The 14,780-nt window shown below is 36.7% G+C and overlaps 1 protein-coding gene across 1 annotated transcript in view; it reads left to right on the plus strand.

Annotated features, from left to right (window-relative positions):
• CCDC93 (coiled-coil domain containing 93) overlaps positions 1-14,780 on the plus strand; it is a 33,040-nt gene that overhangs the window by 12,479 nt on the left and 5,781 nt on the right. Inside the window, exons 8-19 of the mRNA XM_066553983.1 lie at positions 101-140; positions 1,552-1,644; positions 2,112-2,162; positions 3,131-3,217; positions 6,207-6,323; positions 7,760-7,822; positions 7,995-8,068; positions 8,623-8,704; positions 9,080-9,151; positions 10,272-10,343; positions 10,606-10,714; positions 13,251-13,333. Of these exons, the coding sequence (XP_066410080.1) occupies positions 101-140; positions 1,552-1,644; positions 2,112-2,162; positions 3,131-3,217; positions 6,207-6,323; positions 7,760-7,822; positions 7,995-8,068; positions 8,623-8,704; positions 9,080-9,151; positions 10,272-10,343; positions 10,606-10,714; positions 13,251-13,333 (943 nt within the window). The remainder of the gene's footprint in view (positions 1-100; positions 141-1,551; positions 1,645-2,111; positions 2,163-3,130; positions 3,218-6,206; positions 6,324-7,759; positions 7,823-7,994; positions 8,069-8,622; positions 8,705-9,079; positions 9,152-10,271; positions 10,344-10,605; positions 10,715-13,250; positions 13,334-14,780) is intronic.

The following is a 14,780-nucleotide window of genomic DNA, read 5'->3' on the forward strand; positions in this document are numbered from 1 at the left end:
CTTGGTGCATATCTTATGTTGAAAATTGATAAAAACTTAATGTATTTGTGGAAGTCATAAACAACAGTATTTTCCCTTCATGTTACTATTGTTCTTTTAGGAGATATGGATTTAGCAGACAAGCAGGAAAAACAGAACAGGTAAAAATATACTAATTTAAAATGCTCAAATTGTGATAAGAACTGCATTGTTGAAGTGTTGGTTACTGTTAACTCTTAAAAGAATACAGGACAATAGACAGCTATAACTTCTACTGTTAAGAGATTTTAAAAATGGCTAACTGCAATTAAAAACCTGCATGCCATGAAAGGTGTGACTGATTACCCTTTTTAAAGGATTTCCTTCATCTCTGCTTACAGATCACATTTTGCAAACTGTTTTTTTTTTTGTTTAGAAGAAAGACAGTTTGGGCATTGGGTTTGTTTTGGTTAGACTTTTATTGTTAGGTAATGACATATTTTGTCTGTTTATATTTTTCAACTGAGTGTTCCATAACATGATTTAAATTAAAGAGTCTTTCTTTTTTAAAGAACCATTCAACTTGGTAAGAAATATTGTAGACATTTATTACAAAACACTTTGTTTAATGTGATTGAGAAACCTATAAATAAATAAATCATTGTCCTTCTTGAAAATTGGCATCTTTGCTGTGCTTTTTTACAATTATGGCATCTTAAAATGTCCATAAAATGCAGGGTACCTGCAGTTTTGTTGTTTCAGTGCAGACATTAATTTGGCTACAAGTCTTTATTACAGAGATAATGAAGGTAATGCATTAAACACATCATGGACCCAGCAATACATTGAGTAGATTAAAGTTGCTCTTCTTCATTATCTCAATATTCCACATACAAATGTCACATTTATGTTTTTATAAGTGGAGATATTTCTCAATCTAGGCATGCCTGTTTTCCACTCAGAGTAACCACTAGTCATATTTATAGAGTTCATTTTGTTTCTTCAAAAATTCTGTTGCCTTTGGGATATTGTATATTAGATGTTCAGCATTGTTGTTGTGGAAGCTGTGCCTCCAGTAAGGCAGAAGTGGACAGTGAAATATGTTAGTGGTGGGGTAGGGTGACCTAGAAATTGAGTCTGGCTGTCCTCAGTTCTCTTTACTTCAGTGGTACAAATTCTTCTAACTGAACCAGGCATGTTTGCAATTTTTATGTCGTATGTTTGTTACACCAATATTAAGTTGCAAAAACAATTTATTAAAAAAAAAAATTCAGTCTTGTCCTGTGTAGTAGGCATCATATTCTGGGTTGTCTCCTGAGGCTGGCAGCTCTCAGAAGGCTGTGCTTCTGAAAGCTGAAGGAATCTTCAGACCAGATAAGTCCATAGGAAGCCAGAGACACAGTTGGAACACTTGTGAGGAATCAGGAGGGCTTACATTTCAGTTGGTGTGATTTGGAGGGTGAGGATGTTCCAGTAGCTGAAATGTATTCGTATAAACAGAATAGCTACATTCCAATTTTCTCCTTGATGTCCTTCTTAACACTTTATTATACCTAGTTCCAATATTCTAATGTCTTCATTTTTCTTTAAAAGGCTGAAGATAAAAAAGCAGTGCTACCTCCAGGGCTTGCAGCAGCAGGGAAGGCTGAGCCTTGTGATGAAGATGACCTTCAGGCTGCTGAAGAGGTGAGCCCCAGACACAGCAGGCATGGGAGTTACTAACCTGGGGGAGAGAGCAGCAATTTTCACTGCCCAGTCATTCTCCAAAAGAAGGAAAATTTCCATGGTTAGTTGAAGTGAAAGTTGCTTCCCACAGGAGAATACAGAGCCTGAAATTGATCCACAAAATTAATGCTTGTTGGTGTTTAATACCCCAAACCTTTTTTATTTCTTGAATCTGAGCATTTTTTAAAAAGGTTGATTTTTGGTAGACAGTGGGAGTGGAATAGTCTGAGTGAATGTTTACTGTTACAAGATATTTTCCTTACATTTAGTAACTTTAGCCACCTCTTCTTTTCACAGACTTAGGGCCCCATTGCATGTTTTAAAATACACATTATATGATACTTATTTTATGTATATGTCCCTGGCAGAAAGATAACAAAATGTTAGAAGTTAAATTGTTATGTATAATTCTTCATATTTTACTGTAGCTTCGCATTAAAACTCTCATGACTGGAATGGCTGCAATGGCAACAGAAGAGGTCAGTAGCATTTAAAACTGATACAGCTTTCTTTAAATTATGGTTGATTGTGGTAATTATTCTTAAAATCAGGCTGCTGATTCAGGTCTGAAGTCATGGAATAACTGTTTAAATTTTCGTAAGGAGAGTGCATAAAAAATGGTTGAATTAGGAAGACAGTAAATTTTACTAGGCTAATTAATTCATCATTTGCCTTGAAATTATAATGACAATATAAATAAATGCCTTCAAATGGCTTCTACAAGAATTTCAGTGCAAAGACATCACTCTGCAGCTACCCAAGATGCACTATCTTAGTTTTCTCATCTTGTGAAATTATTCAGAGGATTACTGGGGAGAGTGCTGGAAAACTGTGCCTTTCAAGGTTCTTCAAAGCACTTATAAATACAACATTAGACTAAGACACAGAAAATACTGGATATGCATCTTCTTTTCTTAATTTGTTGTATTTAATGATACAGTGGAACTTGTAGTCTCTTCTTTGATTTCTGGGTGAAAGGACTGGAAATAATTTCAGCTGTTGAACATTGCTTCTGTTTATGCTGGAGTCATGAAAGAAAAGGTAATAATTAGTCTAGTCTCAGAGTTGACTGACATGTTTTGTACTGAAATCCATTGTAGAATTCAGTTCTGTTTGAAAACTGGTTTTATACATACACGCAGTTTAAAGGTGAATTCTTGCACATGCCTGCATGCTTAGAGGTTTGTTAAGCAAATGCAAAATTCAGTATAAAGAATAAAAATTTAATTTCTAAAATATGAATAAAAATTTGCTAAAAGGATTTAAGTGAGAAATTCCTATCAGCAAAATTATGTTTGGAGGGTGGAATGTTTCCTGGACTTTTCTTATGATTAGAGATTTTTACTCATTGTGCAAATTTCTGTTTAAAATTAGCACTTATTCGAAATTATCATGTAAAAGTACAGGCAGTTCCAAAGCTCCAAGCATTTTCTTGATACAATTGCAGGGCAAACTGACAGCAAGCACAGTTGGCCAGATTGTTGGACTCCAGTCAGATGAGATCAAGCAAATTGTGTCTGAATATGCTGAGAAGGTAAGTGTGTTACCTGAGTGGGTTTAACAATGTGGTGTTGGATAGCTTTTTAATTTAGGCTTTAAGCTGCCAACTTCATTGCCATGATTCTCTTGCAGCACACTTTTTAATACATGCTGTGGGGCAGCAGCACAGCCAGAGTTCAAAGTTAAACATACCCAGGCTTTTGGTGTGATAGCACATGTCCCTGAATTGCATTTGTGACTAATTGGGGTTTAAGCACCTGCCTAAATCCTTTCATGGATGAAGAGGGCCCTGAGTTGTATCAATTCAAACTAGAGGCCTAAATTCTTGATATGCTTTAAAATGTTCAGTGTTAAGCACAGAAATACAGCTCTGTGGGCCTGCTCAGTGAAAAGTCTAGGCCTCCTGCACTCAGATTTCCAGATGTTTGCACTGGACCCCAGTTCTCAGTCATGCCCTGGATCTCAAGTTTTGAATCTCATCTCATCAAACTCAAACCTTTGTTGCTTTGAGAAGTCAAAGCAATTAAATGTGTGTGTTTGCTCCAGTTACTGTGTTCAGCTGTGATTGTTTTTTGCAGTAATGTGAAAAGAAAATCTGGCTCTTCAAGCAATTAATGCATCCAATACATCACTGCCAGATATGAGTTATAGGTCGCTCTTACTTGTCCAATAGTCTTCTCATATTTCTTCCTTTTTCTTGACACATTTGAGGTATGGAGCTTTCCCATTTTGGAGATAAACCCTATAGCTCAACAGCAAATTCTTGGCCTTTCTTTATTATAAAAGATTGGAAGAACAGAAGCCCAAGGGTCATATTTCAATGTTACATTTCTTCTGTTCTGAGAGAAGGGAGCAGGACCTTGACTATTATAGTAGAGCAATGATTAATACTCTGAAAAGTAAGAACTGATTCAAGTCAAACCAAAAATAGATCACTTTTCAAATCTATGGGATGTGATAAAAAAAATAGAATTTCTGTGCACGTATGCATGCACCAGGAAAAAAATTAAGGATGTTATCCAAGAGTTTATTGAAGCATCAGCAATGTTTGGATATAATTCTAATAGTCTTAGCCCCTGGTAACTGTACATGGCCTGAGAAACACAGCAGTGCTTATTTTTTTAATCAGAGTTTTGTCTTACCAAGCCTAGTAAAGATACCTGACAAGCCAAATTCTAGGTCTGATGTTGCCATGGGCCAGGACCTTTCTTTCAAGAGGCATTTTTGCACAAGGTCAATGCTTAGAATTTTCTGCATTTGCCCCTCCATGTTAACCTGCTGAGTGAACTGGAGGAGGGATTGTAGTGTCATTCCTCACCTTCTGAAAATACTGGCAGAAAATTATTAATGAGTAGCAAATTGATCATCTTTAAACAGCCAGAGACATTAGTGATGGTTCTTTCCCATTTTCAAAAAGCAGGCTGTAAAGTTCGCTTCTTGAAATAAGATCCACTTTTTTTTAATGGGAAGGCTGTACTGCATGGATTTTTACTATTTCTGCAAACACCAGTCTCAGACTAGTTTAGCTCATGTTTGTTTCTATTGCATTTCCATTTTTCTCCATTTGTATCTTGTGCATGTGAGAGGCTAAATGTGGTGGCGAGAAGGATAAGGTTTTGGAATGCATTAAGATGATGAAGGAATGTGATTTGACTAAATAATGAGAGGAATAAGTAAGACTGAGTATATATTTGTTGAGTAGTTCAGGGTCACAGGTGTTGCTTAGAGGCATTTCTTTCTTTCCTAACAACAAAAGCAAAGAAAGCCTCTGAATTGTTGGGTTAAGTCATCAGAATTGGTCTTTTCTTGCTGTGGATGTAAAAACATAACATCATTAAGCTGCTCTTCAGTATGAATTACATAGAAAATGGAGAGGAGGAAGACAGGCTTTGCCTCTTATTTTCATTTAAAATTAAGCTGCTTACCCATCTGCCTGGAGTGGAACCAGGAGCAAATATGAGTGAAGAATATATCACATTTCTTGTAGCATTTTAGCTGATTATGCATTGTAGCAGTTGTCAACATTGGGTAATTATTCAAAAAGCACTTAGTATTAAAGTCTTTGACAGACTATAAATTAGCACTTGAGGTACTTGAAAATTAACTGGTTTTCTAGTGAAATATTGGAAAATGGATTAAGTGAAAAAAAGAAGTCTGAGTGCTTGAAGCAAATTACAAAAACAGATGGATGTAAGTATCAAAGTGAAGACTTCCAAAAGGTACAAATAATTTTTAGGCAAATAATACCTTAGAGATCAACATATCACTGGTTTTTAATGATTCTTTTGTCTACTGCAAACATACAATTTCTATTCTAAATGTTATTTTTTATAAAGAATGTTTCTGTCAGCTTTGCTTTCACAATTCAAGAGAAGAGGAGGCTGGATCCAGATTGCTGTCTCTGTTATGCATTTATGAGACACTCTTGGCAATGCATGCTGGATGGAGTAGTTCTCAAAGGCTGGTGTCAGCAGTGCATGTGCACATACAAAAAAACCCCAGAGTGGTAAACACATCTACCACACTGAGCATGTCATTGTCATTCAGCATGGAGAGGCATCCAAGCCTCTATTTCAGAATACACTATTGTTCAAGGCTTCTGAAAATTCTGGAGCTGCTTGTTGGGATGTGGAACATCTCTGATTCAACGAGTTCAGTGAATACCATGGCTTAAGGTGTTTTTTAGTATGCTTGCATTTTTCCATTGAAGAACTCTACCAAGTTTAACCATAATGCTGATGAAAAAAAAAATCTATCTTCTAGTACACTGTACTATTTTCCACCTGTTGCAGAGCACCTGACTTTTTTAGCTTACTTTACTTGTAAATTTTGGAATATAATTCAGTTGTTCAGCTGCTTGCTTATTTTGATGGGAGGTAAATCAGTTAAGTTGTTCTTTTGGATAGACACAGTTCTTGATAAGGAATATCATAGGTGTGTCCCACTTTGATATTTCCTGAGCTTCTGAAGAAGCAGAAAACAGTGCTGTGAGGTCCAAAAGCTTGTTGTTATTGGTTTTTCAGCAATCTGAGCTTTCTGCTGAGGAGAGACCAGAAAGGCTTGGAGCTGCCCAGCAACACAGAAGGAAGGTGGCATCTCTCAACAAGCAGATCTTGCAGAAAACCAAACTCCTCGAAGAGGTAAGTATTGTGTGTGTAGTAAGGAAGAAAACATTGATAAAAGTGGTTGATCACAAAGTTTTTGCCATCCAGAAAATATCTGCAAGCTATCTTCTGCACCAGCTATTTGTCATGCTGAACACTGATTTCTCTGCTTGCATTGCCCTTGGATTGTGAGAACAGTTTGTGTTCCTGGGGGTAGTTGGCTCAGCCTTAATTTTGGGAAGGACCATGATTTTGCCATTTTAACAGTTGAGGGCCCTTTAATTCTGTGCAGCTTGTTTTCAGTACATAACAATCTCAGTGCTGTTTTTATATGGGGAAAAAATGTACTGACAGCTGTAAGCCAAATATAATCCTTTTATCACTTTACTAAAGTAAGAATTTCCTGGCTGAATTTCATTTACCACTTGCCAAAAGCAGCTTTTGAAATCAGTGACAGTCAAGAACCCTGTCTTTTAAGAAATATTTATGGAGTTCTGGCTTCAATACTGCAGTAAGTTTTGGCAAGATTTCTCAAAACTAACAATTCATGTCAGTTTTCATGAGATGTGCACTGCAGACTTAAATTTTTTTAGTTAGAATAAAATTTGTTGGCGAACTATTGGTAAGAAATTATGAAAAACAATGAAAAAGCTTTATAGCTTTATTTTTATAAATTTGGAAAGGAAAGAGTGGAGCATTAAGTCACAGCTCTGTGTTGTGAACAGCACACTAAAATAGCATGAAAGGAAGTGGAACTGAGTTACATGTGCATTTTTTGTTTGCTTACTTTTGCTCCACTTTTGTAAACCATGCCCTGTTTTTGTTGTTACTATTTGCAATGTTATCTTAAATCATAGGGAATTTAAAGAAGGATGTTCTTCTAAAATTATCTTCTGTAAATTAATTACCAAGTGAAATATCTAATATTTGTTTATAATACATATTTTGCTAACTGCCTTACTAGACTTTCCATAGACACACAGAAGAAAACCATAAAGCAGCTTGGTTATTTGGTGTGGAAGTGTCTGTGGTTTGGTGCCATGGTGCTTCTGTGCAAGTCTTGAATTGCCCTGACTTATTTGGAGAAGTATAAAATGGGACTCATTCGTGGCTTGGTGTGAAACTGGGCCAGTACAGCCAGGCTAGAAGAGTTTGAGCAGTTTAGCAGAGATTCTGTCCAGTAAGTCACCATTCTGTTGGCCTCTATTTTGGAAAAGCTGTTGTTTATTCTGGGACTTTATGGACCTAAAGGATCAGGTGGAAAATGTTTGCTATTAGTAATTAAATATTCAGTCAGAATTCTTGCAATCAGTTGCAAGAGTAGCTGACAAGAAAAGACAGTGTTTGTTATGCTTGGCCTGCTGTTTGACAGACAACCATTATGAACAGCTCAAATATTCTCTGTTCTCCATTACAGGTGTAATTAGTGTGAATATAGAATCCAACTCTTTTTTTTTTCTCTTTTGTAACAGTTGCAAGCTAAATGTGCTGATCTCCAGGCAAAATGTACCAAAGCAAAAGAGACATTAACAGAGGTAATCTTTGGTTTTATCTGTGCTGTTTGTAGCTGAAACTTTTTTGAGAAATTCTGTTTGTGAAGGGGTGTATTAAACAGTAAAGGTGTCTGCCAGCTTAACTCACTGATCTCATGGTGTGGGAAATTATTAATCAATTTAGTATCAATTTATTATTAATTGTAACCCTTAGGTTAAGAGTTACAGTGAAAAGCTGGACAAGGAATTGGCAGCCTTAGAAACAATAGAATCCCAAGCAGATTCTAGGTAAGTTTCTTCCTTTGTTACCTTTGAAATTCTGAAAAATAATGGTTTTAAAATGAATCATTCAATGATTCTTGGTTTGTCAACCTTAACAAATAACTAAAATTTAAAAATTAAATTATTTTCCAGTTTGCTTTCCAGAGACAGGGAAACATTGCAATAGGATTCAGTCAGAATGAAAAGTGTCAGTCTGTAGTTCAAAATAATTGTAGGTGTTTAAAGCAGAAGAACCCTAGACACATCTGACAAGCAGATGAGGCCTTCTTGATTTATTTTGTTCATATTTGAAGCCTTCATCTCACATAAATTAAATAGAAGTCTCTCAAAACTTTCACAGTAATGAGGTTAAAACATAACAAAGCCATCAGAATATTCAGTATAACACTCCATCTTTATTTTGACCTTAGTATATCAGTGCTGATATTTGGGGTTTTAATTTACCCAGGTTTTATTGTAAATTTATTTAGAACTAAGCTTGTTTTAATATATGTTAATTCTCCATCTGTTTAAATTGGAAACTAAAAATCTAACATAGTTTACTGGATCTTCAAATTTAGCATATTACAGAGTCTAAGAGCACTGGTGGCCATGAATGAAAACCTAAAGAGCCAGGAGCAAGAGTTCAAAGCACATTGTAGGGTAAGTTCCAGTGTCTCCTAGAAGAATTCATTTCAAACTTGGTAAACAAGCACTTTCCAGGTGTGTTGTGCTGTGTGTGCCTGTCTGTCATCTGTCCCACACTCCCAGGTACTGCTAACTCCAAGTTTATATTGAATATTAGCACCCCTGGAGCAGGGAGGAGCGAGGAAGGATCTTCCTTAATACCTTTAAGCAGGTGTGGCCTTCCTTAATACCTTTAAGCAGGGAATGCTGTTTAATCTTCCAAATTGAAATATTATGTGTGTGGTCAGCTCTGAAATGTTGTTAGAAGTTGTGTTGTCAAGATCCTTCCCTCACCTTTCTTAGGAGAAGAAGTCTCAGTTAAAAAAAAATCAACTTCTGTTTGTTTTAAAGGAAGAAATGGAGAGACTACAACAAAATATTGAGACTCTGAAAGCTGAAGCAGCGGAAGATGGGGAGGAACAGGTAATAGCAAAAGCCTAAATTCTTATTTTCAAATTGCATTTGGGAATGATTGTTTAAGTCTTTCTCACTTCTGGGACATTCTTGTAAGTGTTGAAGTATCTGCTAGAATATTTAAAGAGCTCTGTAAAGCCACGGTTCAGGCTAATAATCCTAGAAATACAGGAGTGTGCAAACAGCAACAGCATTATCTGTTCTTTCGCAGAATCCATGGGGCTCTGCTTGTAGATGCTTTTGTGCCTTTTACTTCTTTCTTTGTAGGACCAGAGAAGAATCTCTGGGTGTTGTGCTAAAAGCTGTGCATATCTCTGACAGAAACATGTCCTCCTTAGAAAGAATGTCTGGTTTGGTTGTTTTTTTCTTAGAAGTGGGGTTATCTGAAGGATGAAAGCACGAGCTTTCAGTGGCTCAGTGCACTGCATGCAGTGAGCAGCTGTCAGAAGTTAGACTTTAACACTGATGGCAATGAATAATGAATGAACAGAAAAGGAAAAGCTTCAATGACTTTATTTTCAGTGGGTAAACATTTGATGCATTCATGCCTCTGGAACAAGGCAGGTTACAACTTCCATGATGCTGCTGTCCTCCTCAACACGGCATGAAAAAAATTAAAGTGCAAACTGAAATCTTAAATTTTTCAGCAAGGAAAAAAAACCTATCTAACATAGTTTACTGGATCTTCAAATTTAGAAGCCCACACTGCAGGAAGTTTAGTACACATGTCAGAGGCTTTATGTTCTGTTCAGGTGCCTTGTTTATTCTTAACCCCATCACTGAATCAAAGTATAAACACTCAGACAAGGGGTACACACAATCTTTGAATTTGTATCTTCATTTAAAGTGTGACTGTTGTAAAGCAGTGCAAAAGCTATTGAAAACTCTTAAAAACTAAAACATCAAAAGTTAAAAAGCATCTAAATGTCCTTGTTTAGAGTAAATGATGTCAGGCTTTTAATACAGATAAGGAATTATTATTCTAAAAAACCCCAAGCAATGAATGGTGGTGTTATTGTGGGAGCCAGAGATAGGCAAAAGCAGAAAACAAACCAAATCTGCCCATTTTTGCACTGCAGCTCTCGTATGCTACTGTAATACACAATTGTTTTGGGTTCTCAACTTCCAGGAGCCAAATAAGATTATAGAACAGCAGTACAAAGCTGAGAAAGAGAAACTTCAAAAGATCCGCCTGCTACTGGTGAGTTACTCTTTGTGTCCTTACTTGTGCAAAATTGCTGATGTTTGTCTTATCTTGGAACTTCTAATACATTATCTTGTTCTAATTTTAACAAGTGTTTCTGTCACAAATCAATTGCAAAAAAAAAAAAATTGATCCTCAGCCAAAGCTTTTTGTTTAAAATCAATTATTTAATAACAAAGTATTGCTGGGGGGGCTTCATCCATTTTAAGAAGAGAACAAGAAGAGGCTTTGTTTTCTCCCCTCCTAACTTTCTATTCAGGCACGAAGAAACAGAGAAATAGCCATTTTACAACGCAAGATTGATGAAGTACCCAGCCGAGCTGAGCTCACACAGTATCAGAAGAGATTTATTGAACTTTACAGTCAGGGTATGTATATCAAGCAGGACCATCCTGCTGAAGGCTAAAGCCCTGAAAAGGAGGGTAGTTGCATTTTAAGCATATGGCATAAACCTGCTAATTTGGTGGTATTTTAAAGGCTTTTGGTATTCATGTTACACATCATATTTTTGAGGTTTTATAAGCTGGGCTTTAAGAATACTCCTGAGGGTGAAACTCAATGCACAAGGTCTCTGGACTAAATTTTGTCTGCAGCAGGTTCTGTCATTTAGGTTAATAGCCAGTATGTTCTGAGCTCCTTAATTCACCATTTACAAATGAGGTTGCTGTAAGTTTGAATCTTGTTTAATTAATTTGCCTTACCATTAGATTTCTTTTATTGTTTCCACTGACATGACATAACTGGTTCTGAACCAAACTATGTCAAGAACTACCAAGTAAAAACAGTTTCATGAGGGGATCGGTTTCTTTCAATTTTAATTAACACAATCCTGCTGCATCTTGGTAGGCTCCTTGGTAGGAGCTGAATACAAATTGTCTTTAACTGTTATGATCAGAAATTATAAAATTGGAAAAGGTACAAATGGAATAAAATTTCAAAGTTGTTCCACTAAACTGATAACAGACCAGTATGCTTACTGGTGTCTATTTAACTAACTTGTGTGTTAGCATAAGAAAACCTAGCTAATGATTCAGAGGTAGTCTGCATTTATTAAATAAATGTGTGAAGCAAGCTCTGGAAGGGTGAGCAGTTCCAAACTGGTTATCTGGCTGGGATCCAAATCCCCTGCCCTGGTGAGGCATCTCCAGTGGCACAGTTCTGTGCTGTTCTCCACGTGTGTTGTCCAAATACATGGAATAGATGTGAGTACAAGTCCAGTGCTTCTTCCCCCCTCTTTGCTGTGCCATGCAGCTTATTTAATCAAGTCCAGATATAAAGAGCTTTGTTGTTTTTCCTTAAATTTTCTGCACATTCTCTGTCATGTCTAATTCTCTGTCATGTCTGGTCAGAGCTACCTGCTCAAAAGATGGAGCTTCTTTATATCTGAAGTACAGAGAGATTAGCATCAAAGAGACTTGGGCAGCTTTGGATATAGATTTAAGATGCTTTGAATTTTATGAGACTTTGTTTTCTAAAGTACAAAGTGTGAGTAGTATCTCAGGATAACACACTGCTCAGTCATGGTTGGGAACCTGCATTGCACAGGCTAAGCTTCTAGAGAAATGAGCTGGAAATCTCTAGCCAGTTTTTCTGTGAATTGTTGTGTTTTTAGAGGTACTTAGAGGCTTTTCCCTTAGCCAGATTCAGGTGACCTTCAGTTGCCAAAACATGTTTTTTTTTAAACTTTGCTTCAAGGGGTTAGACAGGACAATCTTCAGCACTAATTTCAAACCATAGTGATTTTGTGATTTTTGCACCAGAATCCTTTTCAGTTATATTCAGTGTTTTGGTTTTCACCTAACTAAGCATCTTCCATTGAAAATGTTTAAGAGAATCAATGAGCCAATTGGTTCCCTCTTCCTCTTCCCCCTTTGTTTTACCCTGCATGGGTTCTGGTGGGTGCCCATAAGGCTCCAAAAGTTGGCACAGCTTTCCAACACAGGTGAAATCTTGAAAGGTTTTCTGAGTTGTTTTGTGGAATCCACTTATGAAAGACCTGTGACTTCCAGAGCTGCTAGAAGAGCAGGAGTTGCATGAAGGAAATGGTTTGGGAAAGGCCTCTTTCATTTGGCAGCAATTCTGCAAATCCCAGACTAATGAGTAAGATTTCACTGAGATTTATAATTTTTAACCCATACATTTTTTCCAGCTTGTGGTTTCTAGCCAGAATTACTTCTGCTGCCTGTTGAACTCTTTCCTTGGAAGTCACAAATATATTGGATTTCCTTAGGCATTGAAGAGCTTAAGACTAGAGGAACACTCAGCAGATTTGAGTATCATCTTGTAGACCCAAAGGGAAGGCATGTCTGAGCCTTGCCTTCCCAGCTGAGCTCTGACCAACATCTGCTGTAACCACCTAAACCAGAAAGTATTACTTAATTCTATCACCACACATAGATTAGGAAGAAGATAAAAATACTTTAAAACAGCAGAAGCTTTGTTGGGCATCTTGCATGTGTGTAACTTGACATTTATAGTCTATTGCACTTTTTTCCCCTACAGTACTACCAAGATTATCTGCTCTTCCCTGTCCCTGCTGAGCCCATGCCCCTCCAACAAGCCAGGCAAGGCCACTGTGAGCAGCACAGCTGCCTGGTGGTGTCAGGGTACAGCTTGGGAAGGAAGCACAGACAGGCAGCTGATGGTGCCAGCATGGGCTGGCAGAAAGGGCTGGCAGCAGTTGGGCTTAATTTAGACACTGAGCTGTGTTGTTCTTATAAGAGATGATAGCTGGAACCCTGCTGAGAGAAACTCTGGGAGGATGTTCCCCCTGCATGTGCATTAGTGACTGTGTTCCATTATTGATAGTGGAAAATATGTTATGGAAAGCCTACAGAGTATTTTTACAGATTCCATTTTACCTCATATTCTTTTATTATTCTACCCCCTTTTTTTTGTTTGCAGTCTCAGCAACTCACAAAGAAACAAAGCAGTTTTTTACTCTTTATAATACACTGGATGATAAGAAAGTATATTTGGAAAAGGAGGTAAGAAAATGTTATTACTATTTTCTAAGTATTCAGTCTGTGGAGAAGGAAATAAAAAATTTTTGCTTGGTTTTCACCATATTCAGTCCTGTTAGAGCAGACTTACTGGTCTTTGTAAACAAAAATGGAACAACAGAATCATAAGAATATGTGTAATCTTGGAGGGGCAATGGTCTGTGTTGTAAAAGAATTGCTGTTTGTACAGCATGTTTAAACACTCACTGTGCTCTTGAAACATGAATAGCATTTGATCAGCAAATATCTCTGTAATCATAGCACCAAATTACCCTTTTCTCTCTTTTTAGTCAATACCTTTTATTATGAACCCAGACCACAGTCAGTAACTTTGGAGAGCAAATTTAAGCTGCTATCAGCAGCATCAAATCTAGTTCTCAGGGTCTGAGCTGCCTACACTTTATTTGCTAGTGATTTTACTGGGTCAGAAGAGTAGTTTTCATGAAAGAATGGTTTTTTCCCCTCCTGTCTCCCATCTATGTCGTGTTCACTTCTTTCTTGGGCATAACTGAGCAATTTCAGTCTTTTTTTTTCCAATGACAAGTGTCTGATTTCAGTAAAGATGGAGAAATAGGAGGAAACAAGAGGAAATAAAAATTATGACTTTACTTTTAAAATACAAAATGTTTTTATACCTCAGGTTTCTCTGTTTCTTCTAATAAAATAAGAACAGATTAGTGAGTTTTGCATTATTTAGATATATTTCTTTAGTTTGTGAGACAAGCAGTGGTCAAATTTCTGAAAGACACTTTTTCAGTGTTCTTTCACATCCTGTTTTGGAGATCATGAGCAACCATTTCCTTCCCTTAAGCAGCTGATTCTAATCCACGTTAGGTGGTTTTCATTTTTTCCATTCAGAAGAGTCATATACCATATTTTTAAAAATGTATGAAGTACAAGCTATATTATTTAACATTACTTTAATTTCTCCCCTACATTAGTATTTAATACAGATTTATTTGTTGGGGGTTTTGTTTTATTTTTGGGGGGGTTTTTTTTGAGGGTAAACCCGAAAATTTAAAAATTATAGAGAGACTGGTTTTGAAATGGGGCATAAAAAGTAGATTATAGAGAATAGAGAAACAGAATGTAGAACAGATTTACTTCACTGTTGTATAAACTGGGACTACTCTTGCCAAAATAATTCAATGCCTTTTGGGGGCTCACAGGGGGAATTCTGAATGTCTTCTGATGCCATCTTAACTTAGTTAAATGTATGATATCATTGAGATTTCCTTGAGATGCATTTAATATTAGAACCAAGGTTTCAGCAATTAAATATTGTCTAATAATGTATAAAACATGTCTTTGGCATCTGTGCTGCACAAAGATTTCTGGAATATGCTTTTACTTTGTCTTGTTCCTGGGTTTTGGGGAGATTTTTCCCCCTTTTTCCTCCCCAAACCAGCCCTTTTGTAAAACACACTGAGCA

This window comes from Molothrus aeneus, chromosome 7 (genome assembly GCF_037042795.1).
Source record: "Molothrus aeneus isolate 106 chromosome 7, BPBGC_Maene_1.0, whole genome shotgun sequence".
Classification (NCBI taxonomy): domain Eukaryota; kingdom Metazoa; phylum Chordata; class Aves; order Passeriformes; family Icteridae; genus Molothrus; species Molothrus aeneus.